Source organism: Phoxinus phoxinus, assembly GCF_949152265.1.
Source record: "Phoxinus phoxinus genome assembly, chromosome: 1".
Lineage (NCBI taxonomy): Eukaryota > Metazoa > Chordata > Actinopteri > Cypriniformes > Leuciscidae > Phoxinus > Phoxinus phoxinus.
This window is the reverse complement of record NC_136876.1, coordinates 29638189-29652710: the sequence shown is the minus strand read 5'-3', so window position 1 is coordinate 29652710 and position 14522 is coordinate 29638189. Positions and strand designations below refer to the sequence as shown.

At 37.1% G+C, this 14522-nt stretch overlaps 2 protein-coding genes across 27 annotated transcripts in view; both read left to right on the top strand.

Moving 5' to 3' along the window:
- Positions 1-4092, top strand: part of ighd (immunoglobulin heavy constant delta) — a 353545-nt gene extending 349453 nt beyond the window's left edge. For 21 of the 26 annotated variants that reach the window (XM_079618577.1, XM_079618572.1, XM_079618591.1 and 18 more), the window contains exons 4-7: positions 453-758; positions 1317-1637; positions 1728-2039; positions 2215-2769. In XM_079618577.1, the coding sequence (XP_079474703.1) occupies positions 453-758; positions 1317-1637; positions 1728-2039; positions 2215-2594 (1319 nt within the window). In that variant the 3' untranslated portion in view covers positions 2595-2769. Of the gene's footprint in view, positions 1-452; positions 759-1316; positions 1638-1727; positions 2040-2214; positions 2770-3581; positions 3719-3928 lie in introns of those variants that run through there. The other 5 variants (XM_079618583.1, XM_079618582.1, XM_079618585.1 and 2 more) reach the window with 1 other exon arrangement.
- Positions 4093-5165: 1073 nt separating this feature from the next.
- Positions 5166-14021, top strand: LOC306987363 (uncharacterized protein). Its single transcript, XM_079591562.1, has 15 exons — positions 5166-5208; positions 5632-5928; positions 6024-6311; positions 6401-6709; positions 7433-7726; positions 8021-8308; positions 8398-8706; positions 9275-9568; positions 9853-10140; positions 10230-10538; positions 11528-11824; positions 12087-12407; positions 12479-12790; positions 12934-13221; positions 13344-14021. The coding sequence occupies exons 2-15, from the start codon at positions 5784-5786 to the stop codon at positions 13505-13507; spliced, it is 3906 nt and encodes a 1301-aa protein (XP_079447688.1). The 5' UTR covers positions 5166-5208; positions 5632-5783; the 3' UTR covers positions 13508-14021.
- The last annotated feature ends 501 nt before the right edge of the window (positions 14022-14522 follow it).

Sequence of the window (14522 nt, the reverse complement as noted above, 5' to 3'; positions counted from 1 at the left end):
TGTTCAAAATAAAGGTTCTTAAATGACATTGATAAATGACCTTTAACATCCATGGAACCTTTCCATTGCCCAAAATATTTATTTTAAGAATTCTCTTTCTTTTAATATTTTCTTTTAGTTTCTTTCAAGAACTGTTCACTAAGGTTCTTTGAGGAACCAAAAATAGTTATTTAATGGTATTGCTGTAAAAACTCCCTTTTGGAACATTTATTTCTTAAGAGTGTAAGAAAAAAAATTCCGCTAATTCGCGAGATTTTTATTTTATCAACATGGCCACGGGACTCTGATGCAAAGAGAAGATAGCGGTGTAATCTCAAACTATTTTTTAAATTCCTTTATTCATTCATTGGTTTGTTCGTTCATTTGGCATGGCCAAATAGTGTTGCACATGAATGTTACGTTATAGGTTGTAGCCTACTTTATTGTCTGAGAAAAATGTAATGTCTCTACAGCTCAACCATCTGCACCGAAGTCCATCTTCGCCCTGTCCCAGTGTTCTGCTGCTTCTGCTGAGTTCCTGACCGTCGGCTGCTTGGCCAGAGGTTTCTCGCCTGCGGACTCACTCACTTTCAAGTGGAAGTCTCCTGGTGATAAAGATCTGGATACTGTCGTGCAGTATCCAGCGTTCGGGACTGGAGGAGACTATACCAAAATCAGCCATATGCGTGTGAAGAAAAGCGAATGGAATCCTCAAAACCCTTACATATGTGAAGCTTCAAATTCTATTGGCAGTGTAAAAGCTACTTTAACTCCACCGGGTAAGTCACATCTCTAAAATGTCTAACATTTGACATTTAGCTTCATGTGTCTCTCTGTTATTGATGTTGGGTCAGTGTTTTGTATTGCTGTGGGGATATTGTTTCTTCGTGGAGGCTCATGTTTGACATTTTAGCACACTCTTATAGTTTTGTCAAATCTTTGATTGAATTATTTAATGCCTGCTGTTATATTTTTGTGCATGTCAAGCAGTTGTCCTTTATCAAAGTCTAATGACAGTGAATGTTTTACACTAGCTGAGAACAACAAGGCTATAGGTCTAAAAACGTTATAACAGAAAAGCACATAATGTGCTAAGGCTTTCAGAAATACTTTTTCTCTGACCTCATGCCAGGGAATACAACGGCATATGAGATTTCTTGTTTTATAAACAAACAAAAACAACAACAACAAAAAAAGAATTAAAATAATATAGGCAACAATATTTAACATTGACGTTCAAACTCAACTAAGAGCATCTATGTGCTTTGCTTATGAAAGCATGTTGCACTATTTTCTTGCTTTTCATGTCCTCTCTGCTTTCTCCTGTATGTTGCCAGCCCCACCGCGAGACCAGCCTGCAACTGTCATCTTAACAGTACCTACAAAAAAGGAGTTAGACAATGGGACAGCAACCTTCTTGTGTTTAGCCCGGCAGTTTTCGCCTAAAAAATACTCGTTTAAGTGGTTTCAGGATGGTCAGGAGGTGACAAATGCGATACACACCTATGACACAACTGAGAAGAATGCCTCAGTAACCTTGTATAGTGCAACAAGCATTTTTCAAATCAGTGCTGACACATGGACGAGCAGAGACACCAAATTTAAGTGCGAGTTCGTGCACAAGACGGGAAATGAAGTCAGAGAGGCCCAATATACAGGTATGTTTTCTCTTGATGACTGTGAATGTTTCTTAATTCATAATGTGTACCTCTCTCTAAATCTGTTGCATGTCTGATTTTTGTACATAGCTTCTATGCAAGACTGCAGCGGTATTGCTCCTGTTATAGACTCACCCTCCCTTGAAGACATGCTGAAATATAGACAAGGAGAACTGAAGTGCACAGCTTCTGCAGAAAATACAGGATTCACAAAAATAAAGATTGAAGCAAATCAATTCGTCATCGCTGAGGCATTAGAGGAACATGTCAAGAACAAAAAAAAAGTGGAACTTAAAGCCCCTATAGGCTATGAAGAATGGAGCAACGGCACAGTATTTACGTGCACAGTTGAACACAAAGGTGAACCACAGCCCAAGGTGACTACGTTCACCAGAGAAAATGGTATGTTTTTTTCATTTTGTAAAACATTACACAGTTCTTGCTTCCACAAGGTCTCTTGATATATACAGTCTTTATTACAATTGACATTGAAGTTTATCAAAAAATTATAACAAAAAGAAAAGGAGAATGACTTAAAAGTCTTATTCTGGTCTTAATTGTGATCTTGTCTTACTAGGTAAAGAAAGCAAGAGACCCTCTGTTTACCTGTTAGCACCCCCAGAGTACAAAGAGGGTGAAACAATGACCCTGACATGTTATGTGAAGGATTTCTACCCCAAGGAGGTGTTTGTGTCTTGGCTTGTTGATGATGAACCTGCGAATGGGTACAAGCACAATACTAGCCAGCCAATGCAGAGTGATAAATACTTCTCGGTCTACAGTCAGATCACAGTGGATTCTTCCGAATGGAAGAGTGGTACAGTGTACAGTTGTGTAGTGTACCATGAAACCATTGATGAAAACATGCGCGTACTGACAAGATCTATTGCTGATACTATTGATAAGCCAGGTGCAATTAATCTAAGTATGAATACCGCTGCGTGCTGCAAGCAATAGATCGTTATGCAAGTGATTGTTATGCTTGTTGAGTGTTTATCTTGTTCATCTTGTGTTTGTTTTTGTTTTTGAGTTACATGTCCATAATTGTAAGTGTTTGTCTTTAATGTTTGTGGCTTCTTGCTTATATTTTCACATTTAGGAAAAGACTAATAAAAAAAAGAAACTAAGCATATTTCTTGTGCATTTAATTTATGTTATCATGCCAGTTTAACATGTCTGTCCCAGTGTATATGTGAACATATAAGGTCACAAAGACATCATAACATAACATCACTCAAAATAAATTGAAATTTAAAAAATGAAATCATGAAACGGTTTCAATTAATAATACATCAAAGCGAGGCATTTTAGGAGTACTTAAAAAACAATACATAAAACAATTTTTTTTTAATAATTTTATTCAGAAGACAATGTACCATTAGCAGGCACATACAATTCTAAATAATGAGAGTAAATGCTTATCAGTGTGTGTCTGTGTGTGTGTGTGTGTGTGTGTGTGTGTGTGTGTGTGTGCATATTGTATGTCATTTGAACTGTTTGATATTATGATCACTCAGACACATAATGCTCTCCATTTTATATAGTTCAGGGCATAGAGAATGATAATTCTTAGTCACATCGGTTCATCTACAGCATGCCAAGACACATTCACAACTTTTCTGCTGTTTTAATTGATATGTTCATGGTCACCTTTAACTAAGTATATGATTTAATTATGTAGTAAGCAGGTTAAGATAAATAAATAAAAATAATAAAATTTCAGAAACATTATGGTTTATTAAAGGTTCTTTGTCCCTCACAATATTCGAATTGGTTTCCTTTTACTGCATATTTCTGCCTTTAGTCCACCTGTCTAATTGTAAATAAAGATGGACAGGCAAATTGGTTAAAATCATAATAGACTCAAGGAATATGCCAGACTCTTATACTCAGCTTGTGTTGGACAGTGTCTTAATGTGAATGTGTTCTTGTCGGTTTCTGCAGCGTGGATCGTGTGGATAGAGCATCCCCTGTTTGAACCCATTGAAACAGATGACAGCAGCATTTCAAACACGGCTGTAACCTTTGTTTTCCTGTTCCTCATCACCTTGTTCTATAGCATAGGTGCTACTTTTGTTAAGGTATACACTTTTAGGCTTTTTCTTGCTAATTTTCAATTTAGGATAAGCATAGATTTTATAGGAGCATTTGAGTTAGTTATTATTTGGAGAAAGAGATGATGCAAACAAAAAATTGGCTTTGTATTTTTATTGACATTCATTTTATTGATATATGCATGTTAAACAGAAGTTGTTTTCCTTGCTGTAATTGGTGTCAAATTATGCTTTCAGGTGAAATGAAAGATCCCTTTAAGGACATGATGCAAGGCCTTTCAGAAGAACAGCTTTAAGACTATGACAGTTGTTCTTTCTTTCTTTTTCTTCTTTTTTTGTAAATATGTGATTGTGCAGTTTGTTGTTCAATTTTACTTTAATAAAATAAAGAAACAATTTGACTTCTCTTGTATTTTTTCAAATCTCAAATTCACAAATCTGTGTTGACATAAGGAAAAACACTGATTTGCATGATAAACTAATGTTGCTCTAAAAATTTGTATAGTAGTAACACTTATTAATATAGTAATATTTAAAGGCCACTAGGTTTTAAATTATTTTCCTAATTTCTGAATATAATATACTGCACATACATTTCTTGAATTCAATCCTTAATTTTTCTCCAAATCTGCAAGACTTTGTGGTAACACTTTACAGTAAGGGTGCACTAATAAGCATTAATTCATGCTTAACTAATGCACAGATAATCATGTGTTAATGTATTACTAATGATTATCTAAGCTATTCATTAATGATTGCCTAATTAGCAACTAATGAAGAGTCTGTTAATATATTAGTTCATATATGAATTGTTATTAATTAAATATGTAAGTGTGGATTAATTCCATAATCACTTATTTTATTAACTAATAGTGTTCATTAATTTGTTAATTACCACAATGAGCCTAATATGCATTAATACATTATTAATTACAGCATTAGTAGTGTGTCAATTACTACAATTACTAGATGATGAGTTAATAATGATGTGCCTCAACAAGTAAAGTCACAACATAATGATTGTTAGATAATGATTAATTAATCATTAATGACCATCACTAGAGTTTATAAAAGCTGTTTATTAAACACTGGTTTCCAAAAACATAGTAGTAATTGACACACTACTAATGCTGTAATTAATAATGTATTAATGCATATTAGTTTACCTGTATTATCTGGAAGTTGAAATATAAGGCTTTGGCTCATTGTGGTAATTAACAAATTAATTAACAATATTTGTTAATAAAATAAGGTAGTATGGAATGAATACACACTTACATATTTAATTAATAACAATTCATATATGAACTAATATATTAACCAGAAAGACTCTTCATTAGTTGCTAATGAGGCAATCGTTAATGAATAGCTTAGATAATCATTAGTAATACATTAATTCAGTATTATCTGTGCATTAGTTAAGCATGAATTAATGCTTATTAGTGCACCCTTATTGTAAAGTGTTACCGACTTTGTTCATTGGGGGACTGAAGCACGGCATCTTTGTGTGAATATTTGTAAGTGTGAATAGTTCATGCTGCAAAGTATAATACAACATAAATTGCATAACAGGAGAGTAATTTTATGTAAATGAAAAGGTGTCTTTCCTGTGCAGATGTGCTAAACCCTGTCTCAAAGATGCAGATGGGTTTCAGTTCTGCTTTTGGTTGCTATTTCAGCTTGACTGTTACTTAACGCTTCCATCTGCTATTTGCTATGTTTTCTGAAGCATGTTTTTTTATTTCCTTTTCTGTCCATCTTTTTTTTTTCTATTCCAGTATCTGCAACTTTAAAACTCTCATGATGTAAATAACCACCCACTGAAGCATTAACAGGTTTTTTGGGGGGGTGGGGTATCAGACCGTATCATAATATCATTGTATATATTGAAAAAGACTATTCACATTGCAAGTTAATTGATTCTTTCTTTGTTTCAATAGTAAAACGTGTCACTCCGCCCACTATTGCTCTGCTGAGTAGAGAGGAGGGTGATAGCATTGTGTTGCAGTGCCAGTTGAAGGATTATTACCCAGACAAACTTACTGTACAATGGCTTAGTGGGGATCAGCCTGTCAGTGCTGCTAAAAATAAAATGTTGCAGACCACTGAAAAAGTGGAGAAAACCTTTACTTACATAAGTCAAATATCTATCAGTGCTCAATATGAAGACAACAATTACTCTTGTAAAGCCAGCCATAACTCTAAAGAGTTCAAGCTAGAATATGACATGTGCATGGGTAAGTTAAATAAAATTAAGATGAATTATATGTGACAGTATTATTAGTATATGAGCATCATCATGAAGCTAACTTTATTCATTTCACATTTACAGCAAAGTCTGTGTTCAAACCTTCAGTCCAAGTAAAGAGATCCCATCTCAGAGACATTTTGAAGGAGAACGAAGTCACGATTTCTTGTATTGTTGAAGCGCCACACAACACTGAAGTGTTATGGTTGGCAGACGGCACCAGTGAAAAAAACACCAGTGCTTCCAAACACCTTCCCAATAAAATTGTCAGCACCTTGACTTTGTCCAGAGACAAGTGGTTGAAACTGAAGACCCTTGTTTGTACTGCTAAACATCCATGTTTCCCAGAAGAGAACGATAAAATTCAAGCTGGTAAGTTGTTTATTTTGCACTGATCAAGTGTGACAATATGGTTTCTGAAAACCACATATTGTGTATTAAAATGTATATTTGATCTTCAGATGATATGAAGAAGGATCCGGTAGTGGTGATCAGAAGGACTTTCATGAAATCAGCTCAGCCGGGCACTGCTTCACTGGAGTGTGTTGTAAAAGATCTCCCCTCTGGTGAGGTCTGCATCAACTTCCAGGCCAACAGTCTTGATATCTCAGATTTCACTTGTGTGGACTGGGCCCCTTCTGAAAACAGTTGGTCCTTGACCACACATTTTACAATCCCTAGTGAGCACCAGAAAAAAGGAAACAGCTTTACCTGCAAAGTTCACAGACCCTCCAAAAGCTTGACATCAGAACCTGCTGGAAATTTCTTTGGTATGGAATGCACATTTAATCTGTACGAAAAAGATCTCGTTTGTAACATTTGTTAATGCAATAACTTAATGAACTAACAATTAACAAAATACATCAATATAACACTGGTGTGTGTGTGTGTGTGTGTGTGTGTGTGTGTGTGTGTGTGTGTGTGTGTGTGTGTGTGTGTGTGTGTGTGTGTGTGTGTGTGTGTGTGTGTGTGTGTGTGTGTGTGTGTGTGTGTGTGTGTGTGTGTGTGTGTGTGTGTGTGTGTGTGTGTGTGTGTGTGTGTGTGTGTGTGTGTGTGTGTGTGTGTGTGTGTGTGTGTGTGTGTGTGTTCACTACTCACCGCTCCTAATGTGTGTGCACTAACTTGGATGGGTTAAATGGAGAGGACAAATTCCGAGTATGAGTCACCTAGAGTTGGCCTTAACTTCACTTCACCATATTTTTACAAAACTTATTCACCTTTGTTAATTTTAGTTAATAACATGTTCATGATAGTTCACATGTTAAGAGATACAACTTTTGATCTTAAAAATATATATAAGTAAATAATGAGATTAGCATAAACTAATATTAGCAAATGCTATTCATTGTTAGTTCATGTTAACTAATGTAAACAAATGAAACATTCATGTAATGTGTATATTGGAGACATAAATTCATGGATTGAAATGAATTTTACTAATATATGGATGTATTATGTTTTCACTGCACATTTTATAACTTTTTTCCCCTTAGATGATCCTACAATAGAGCTTATTGTTGTTCCCAGTGTGGGTCAATCTAGTTCAGAGCCACAAAGGCTGCTGTGTTCTGGAAAAGGATTCGACCTGAAGATCAGATGGTTTTCAGGATCTATGGAGAAACATGGCACACCTTTAGACGTCTCAATGATGGAAAATGGCTATGTGAAGGTGTACAGTGAGATATTGGTGCCACAGCAAGAGTGGGATCGAGGGGTCACTTACACCTGTCAAATTGTTGATGAAAACAGTGGGAAAACTGTTGCTGAAAAAAGCACCATTTGTGCAGGTAAACATGCCATCTCTATATCTATCTCTATCTCTATCTCTATCTCTCTCTCTCTCTCTCTCTCTCTCTCTATCTCTCTCTCTAACCTTTATTTACATAAGTTAAATATCTATCGGTGCTCAATATGAAGACAAAAAGTACTCTTGTAAAGCCAGCCATAACTCTAAAGAGTTCAAGCTAGAATATGACATGTGCATGGGTAAGTTTAATAAAATTAAGATGAATCATCTGTGACAGTATAATTAGTATATAAGCATCATCATGAAGCTAACTTTATTCATTTCACATTTACAGCAAAGTATGTGTTCAAACCTTCAGTCCAAGTAAAGAGATCCCATCTCAGAGACATTTTGAAGGAGAACGAAGTCACGATTTCTTGTATTGTTGAAGCGCCACACAACACTGAAGTGTTATGGTTGGTAGACGGCACCAGTGAAAAAAGCACCAGTGCTTCCAAAGACCATCTCAATAAAATTGTCAGCAACTTGACTTTGTCCAGAGACAAGTGGTTGAAACTGAAGACCCTTGTTTGTACAGCTAAACATCCATGTTTCCCAGAAGAGAACGATAAAATTCAAGCTGGTAAGTTGTTTATTTTGCACTGATCAAGTGTGACAATATGGGTTCTGAAAACCACATATTGTGTATTAAAATGTATATTTGATCTTCAGATGATATGAAGAAGGATCCGGTAGTGGTGATCAGGAGGACTTTCATGAAATCAGCTCAGCCGGGCACTGCTTCACTGGAGTGTGTTGTAAAAGATCTCCCCTCTGGTGAGGTCTGCATCAACTTCCAGGCCAACAGTCTTGATATCTCAGATTTCACTTGTGTGGACTGGGCCCCTTCTGAAAACAGTTGGTCCTTGACCACACATTTTACAATCCCTAGTGAGCACCAGAAAAAAGGAAACAGCTTTACCTGCAAAGTTCACAGACCCTCCAAAAGCTTGACATCAGAACCTGCTGGAAATTTTTTTGGTATGGAATGCACATTTAATCTGTACGAAAAACGTCTCGTTTGTAACATTTGTTAATGCAATAACTTAATGAACTAACAATTAACAAAATACATCAATATAACGTGTGTGTGTGCGTGTGTGCGCGTGTGCGCGCGTGTGCGTGCGTGTGCGTGCGTGTGTTCACTACTCACTGCTCATAATGTGTGTGCACTAACTTGGACGGGTTAAATGCAGAGGACAAATTCCAAGTATGAGTCAGCTAGAGTTGGCCTTAACTTCACTTCACCATATTTTTACAAAACTTATTCACCTTTGTTAATTTTAGTTAATAACATGTTCATGATAGTTCACATGTTAAGAGATACAACTTTTGATCTTAAAAAAAATTTATAAGTAAATAATGAGATTAGCATAAACTAATATTAGCAAATGCTATTCATTGTTAGTTCATGTTAACTAATGTAAACAAATGAAACCTTCATGTAATGTGTATATTGGAGACATAAATTCATGGATTGAAATGAATTTTACTATTATATGGATGTATTATGTTTTCACTGCACATTTTATAACTTTTTTCCCCTTAGATGATCCTACAATAGAGCTTATTGTTGTTCCCAGTGTGGGTCAATCTAGTTCAGAGCCACAAAGGCTGCTGTGTTCTGGAAAAGGATTCGACCTGAAGATCAGATGGTTTTCAGGATCTATGGAGAAACATGGCACACCTTTAGACGTCTCAATGATGGAAAATGGCTATGTGAAGGTGTACAGTGAGATATTGGTGCCACAGCAAGAGTGGTATCGAGGGGTCACTTACACCTGTCAAATTGTTGATGAAAACAGTGGGAAAACTGTTGCTGAAAAAAGCACCATTTGTGCAGGTAAACATGCCATCTCTATATCTATCTCTATCTCTATCTCTATCTCTCTCTCTCTCTCTCTATCTCTCTCTCTAACCTTTACTTACATAAGTTAAATATCTATCGGTGCTCAATATGAAGACAAAAAGTACTCTTGTAAAGCCAGCCATAACTCTAAAGAGTTCAAGCTAGAATATGACATGTGCATGGGTAAGTTAAATAAAATTAAGATGAATCATCTGTGACAGTATAATTAGTATATAAGCATCATCATGAAGCTAACTTTATTCATTTCACATTTACAGCAAAGTATGTGTTCAAACCTTCAGTCCAAGTAAAGAGATCCCATCTCAGAGACATTTTGAAGGAGAACGAAGTCACGATTTCTTGTATTGTTGAAGCGCCACACAACACTGAAGTGTTATGGTTGGTAGACGGCACCAGTGAAAAAAGCACCAGTGCTTCCAAAGACCATCTCAATAAAATTGTCAGCACCTTGACTTTGTCCAGAGACAAGTGGTTGAAACTGAAGACCCTTGTTTGTACAGCTAAACATCCATGTTTCCCAGAAGAGAACGATAAAATTCAAGCTGGTAAGTTGTTTATTTTGCACTGATCAAGTGTGACAATATGGGTTCTGAAAACCACATATTGTGTATTAAAATGTATATTTGATCTTCAGATGATATGAAGAAGGATCCGGTAGTGGTGATCAGGAGGACTTTCATGAAATCAGCTCAGCCGGGCACTGCTTCACTGGAGTGTGTTGTAAAAGATCTCCCCTCTGGTGAGGTCTGCATCAACTTCCAGGCCAACAGTCTTGATATCTCAGATTTCACTTGTGTGGACTGGGCCCCTTCTGAAAACAGTTGGTCCTTGACCACACATTTTACAATCCCTAGTGAGCACCAGAAAAAAGGAAACAGCTTTACCTGCAAAGTTCACAGACCCTCCAAAAGCTTGACATCAGAACCTGCTGGAAATTTTTTTGGTATGGAATGCACATTTAATCTGTACGAAAAACGTCTCGTTTGTAACATTTGTTAATGCAATAACTTAATGAACTAACAATTAACAAAATACATCAATATAACGTGTGTGTGTGTGTGTGTGTGTGTGTGTTCACTACTCACCGCTCATAATGTGTGTGCACTAACTTGGACGGGTTAAATGCAGAGGACAAATTTCGAGTATGAGTCAGCTAGAGTTGGCCTTAACTTCACTTCACCATATTTTTACAAAACTTATTCACCTTTGTTAATTTTAGTTAATAACATGTTCATGATAGTTCACATGTTAACAGATACAACTTTTGATCTTAAAAAAATGTATTAGTAAATAATGAGATTAGCATAAACTAATATTAGCAAATGCTATTCATTGTTAGTTCATGTTAACTAATGTAAACAAATGAAACCTTCACGTAATGTGTATATTGGTGTTACGAAACTGCTCCGAGACTAGAAGGTGAGATCCAAATGCAGCATCATTATATGGGGCAATCCAGACACGTAATCCAAAGAAAAGGCAAGAGGTCAAAGCACAGGTAGGCAGTCCAAACAAAGAAACAAACAAAACAGGCAGGGGTCAGAGGCAAAAGAGTAATCCACGGAACAGGCAAGAAATCCAAAAACCAAGAGACATGAAACCAGGGAAAACACTCGGAAATGCAGTGCAACAACATACAAAACTTCACAGTGAGTGAATGAGTGAACATGGTATGAATAGGCTGAGACTAACAGGGTAATGAGACACAGGTGAATGCAATCAGTGATGATGAGTCCGGGCAGTGAGTTATGGGAAATGTAGTTTGTGAGGGAGTGATAGTCTGATGTGGAGTGCCCTCTGGTGGCTCTCAAGGGCACTCCAGCTGGTGACCGTTACAATTGGAGACATACATTCCATGGATTGAAATGAATTTTACTAATATGTGGATGTATTATGTTTTCACTGCACATTTTATAACTTTTTTCCCCTTAGATGATCCTACAATAGAGCTTATTGTTGTTCCCAGTGTGGGTCAATCTAGTTCAGAGCCACAAAGGCTGCTGTGTTCTGGAAAAGGATTCGACCTGAAGATCAGATGGTTTTCAGGATCTATGGAGAAACATGGCACACCTTTAGACGTCTCAATGATGGAAAATGGCTATGTGAAAGTGTACAGTGAGATATTGGTGCCACAGCAAGAGTGGGATCGAGGGGTCACTTACACCTGTCAAATTGTTGATGAAAACAGTGGGAAAACTGTTGCTGAAAAAAGCACCAGTATTTGTGCAGGTAAACATGCCATCTCTCTCTCTCTCTCTCTCTCTCACTCACACACACACACACACATACACACACACACACACACACACACTCTCTCTCTCTCTCTCTCTCTCTCTCTCTCTCTCTCTCTCTCCCTCTCTCATAGTTCAAATAACATTGCAATGAGGTGCAGATAACTGACAATCTTATAATTCATGAAAGAATGTTGTAGTTTCTTCCTTACTTGTAATTCGGTGAATGTAATATCTTAACTAAGTTTACCTTCCAACAGTGATTGCACCTTCCAGTCAGCAGTCAGCGGTCTACCTGCAAGGTCCTTTAAATCATGTGAGATCTGGCACAGATCTGCATTTGACCTGTTTGGTTGTTGCTCAGAATGTCAAGCATTTCTCCATCCAATGGAAAGAGAATGGAATCGTTTATAATCCAAATAGCTCTGACCAAAAACCTATAGTTAATGCCAATGGCACTCAAAGCAAGAAAAGTATTTTGGAGGTTTCATCATCATGGAATACATATGCTGTCTTTACCTGTGAGGTAAAGCATTTGTGCTCTAATGTCACACAGCAGCAGACCATCTCAAAAAACAGAGGTGAGCACTCACAGTTCTCAACCATCTGTTAAAGAGTTTTATCTTTACTAATTGTTGCCTAATGTTCACAGACCCAAAACAACCCACTGTGAGGATCCTCAGACCATCAGACAGCGATCTCTCTGGACAAAATACCAACCTTCTTTGCTTCATCACTGGTTTCTTCCCATCTGATATCTCCGTGCAGTGGCAACTAAATGGGAAGCAACTCAATGAGTCTCACTTCACTAACAGTCCTGTGGTTGCTCACACTTCAGGAGGTTTTTCAATGCATAGTGCCCTAATATTGCCTGCATCACAGGGGAGAGAAGGCGTGTACTCTTGCATTGTTTCTCATGAGTCATCCCCAAGTCCATTTATCGCAAAGTTAGAAAACTTGTATGGTGGGTGCCATCAGATCGATCTATCTATCTGTATAGAAGACAGTAAACAGTACGATACAACAGAATATATTTGCAATACATACCTCTCTGTATACTCTATTATCTGATCTGTTTCTCTCACTGTTTTTTATTTATGTATTTAGCCTCTTTGATGCACTCTGCTCCATCTGCAAAGCTGCTGCAGGGTGCTAGTGAGCTGGTGTGTCTAGCGTATGGTTTCAGTCCTCCTGCCATCAACATCACCTGGCTGCTTGGGATGAATGAAGTGTCTGCCCACAATGACACCAACCCCGCAAAAGGCCCCGCTGGCAAATTTAGCATCCGGAGTCACCTGCGGCTCTTGCCTTCAGATTGGGCACCTGGTGAAGTGTACACATGCAGGGTCACTCATGTAACTGGTACCCAGTTGATTAACATCTCCAAAAAATCAGGTATGCAATAATATTTCATGCACTGAAACAAGTTTATCAAGGAAATAACTGAGTCGATAAACTTTAGAAATGTCATAATTTTCAAATGTGATCTTATTGTTTCCTCTGTTTGCATTTTACAGCATTATTTGAAGAGGCTATATTTATGAATGAGAACAAACCCGAATCTATTGAGCAGGATACCGTTGAAGAGACCTGGAATATGGCCTGTGCCTTTCTCGCCCTCTTCCTCCTCTCTCTTCTCTATGGGTGCACAGTGACATTGGTCAAAGTGAAGCCTAAATGAGCAATTTAGTGTGTGTGTGTGTGTGTGTGTGTGTGTGTGTGTGTGTGTGTGTGTGTGTGTGTGTGTGTGTGTGTGTGTGTGTGTGTGTGTGTGTGTGTGTGTGTGTGTGTGTGTACTTTCCTGGCTTCTTTTGCTTTTAGTTTTTTTTTAGTTTATGCATTTGCTTTCACTTTTCTTAGCTGTGCAAAAGTGATATGGTACAACTTTTGACCCTGTGGACATTTAAATATAATTAAATAAATGTTTTACTAATTGATTTAATCTGTCTACTAACAATATCTAGCAGTGTATACACATATCACACAGGATATGTCAAAGTTTCACTGTATCTCAAATTGTGCATTGTGAGAACATTCTGTAACTAAATAACATTTTTGAAATAAAATTGTCAAACTCAATTGTTTTGCTATGGCTAATTTCACAGCCAGAATTTTAGGTTTCACTCTGGTTTCACCCTATTAAAAAAAATATTTACACACTATTTGAGTAATTTGACAAATTACATCAGCTTGAGTGGACATTATGCACAATAAATAAAAATGGTTTATTTTAAATTCACTCTTTGTAATGATTCAGTAATGTAATAATTCAGAATTGTATGATGGATTTTCGATCTGCTTTGTGGTCATTGCACACAGACTCGCACTCACAGCAATAATTCGGTGATGGGAGAAACGAAGCTTTTTAATGCTTCGAATCAATATGATCAATACCGTTTATATACTGTCTATGATCAATAGGCTACCAATGCTTCACTTTTTCGAAGCGTTTGAAACGCCGCACGCTGGTGACCCCTACTTGCCAGAACGGTGTAAATGCAACACAAACTCATAAAACGTATAAAACTGGTCAGAGATCACTCAGAGCAGGTAAAACAAAAACCCTTTTTTTCTGGAGGGCGATCTCAGTGTGTCCGCATGGATCATCATGGGCTAACAGAGATGGGCTAATGTCGAAACGGTTATGTTATGTTACCAAAGAGTATAGAAGTACCTTACTATTACTAGTTACTTCT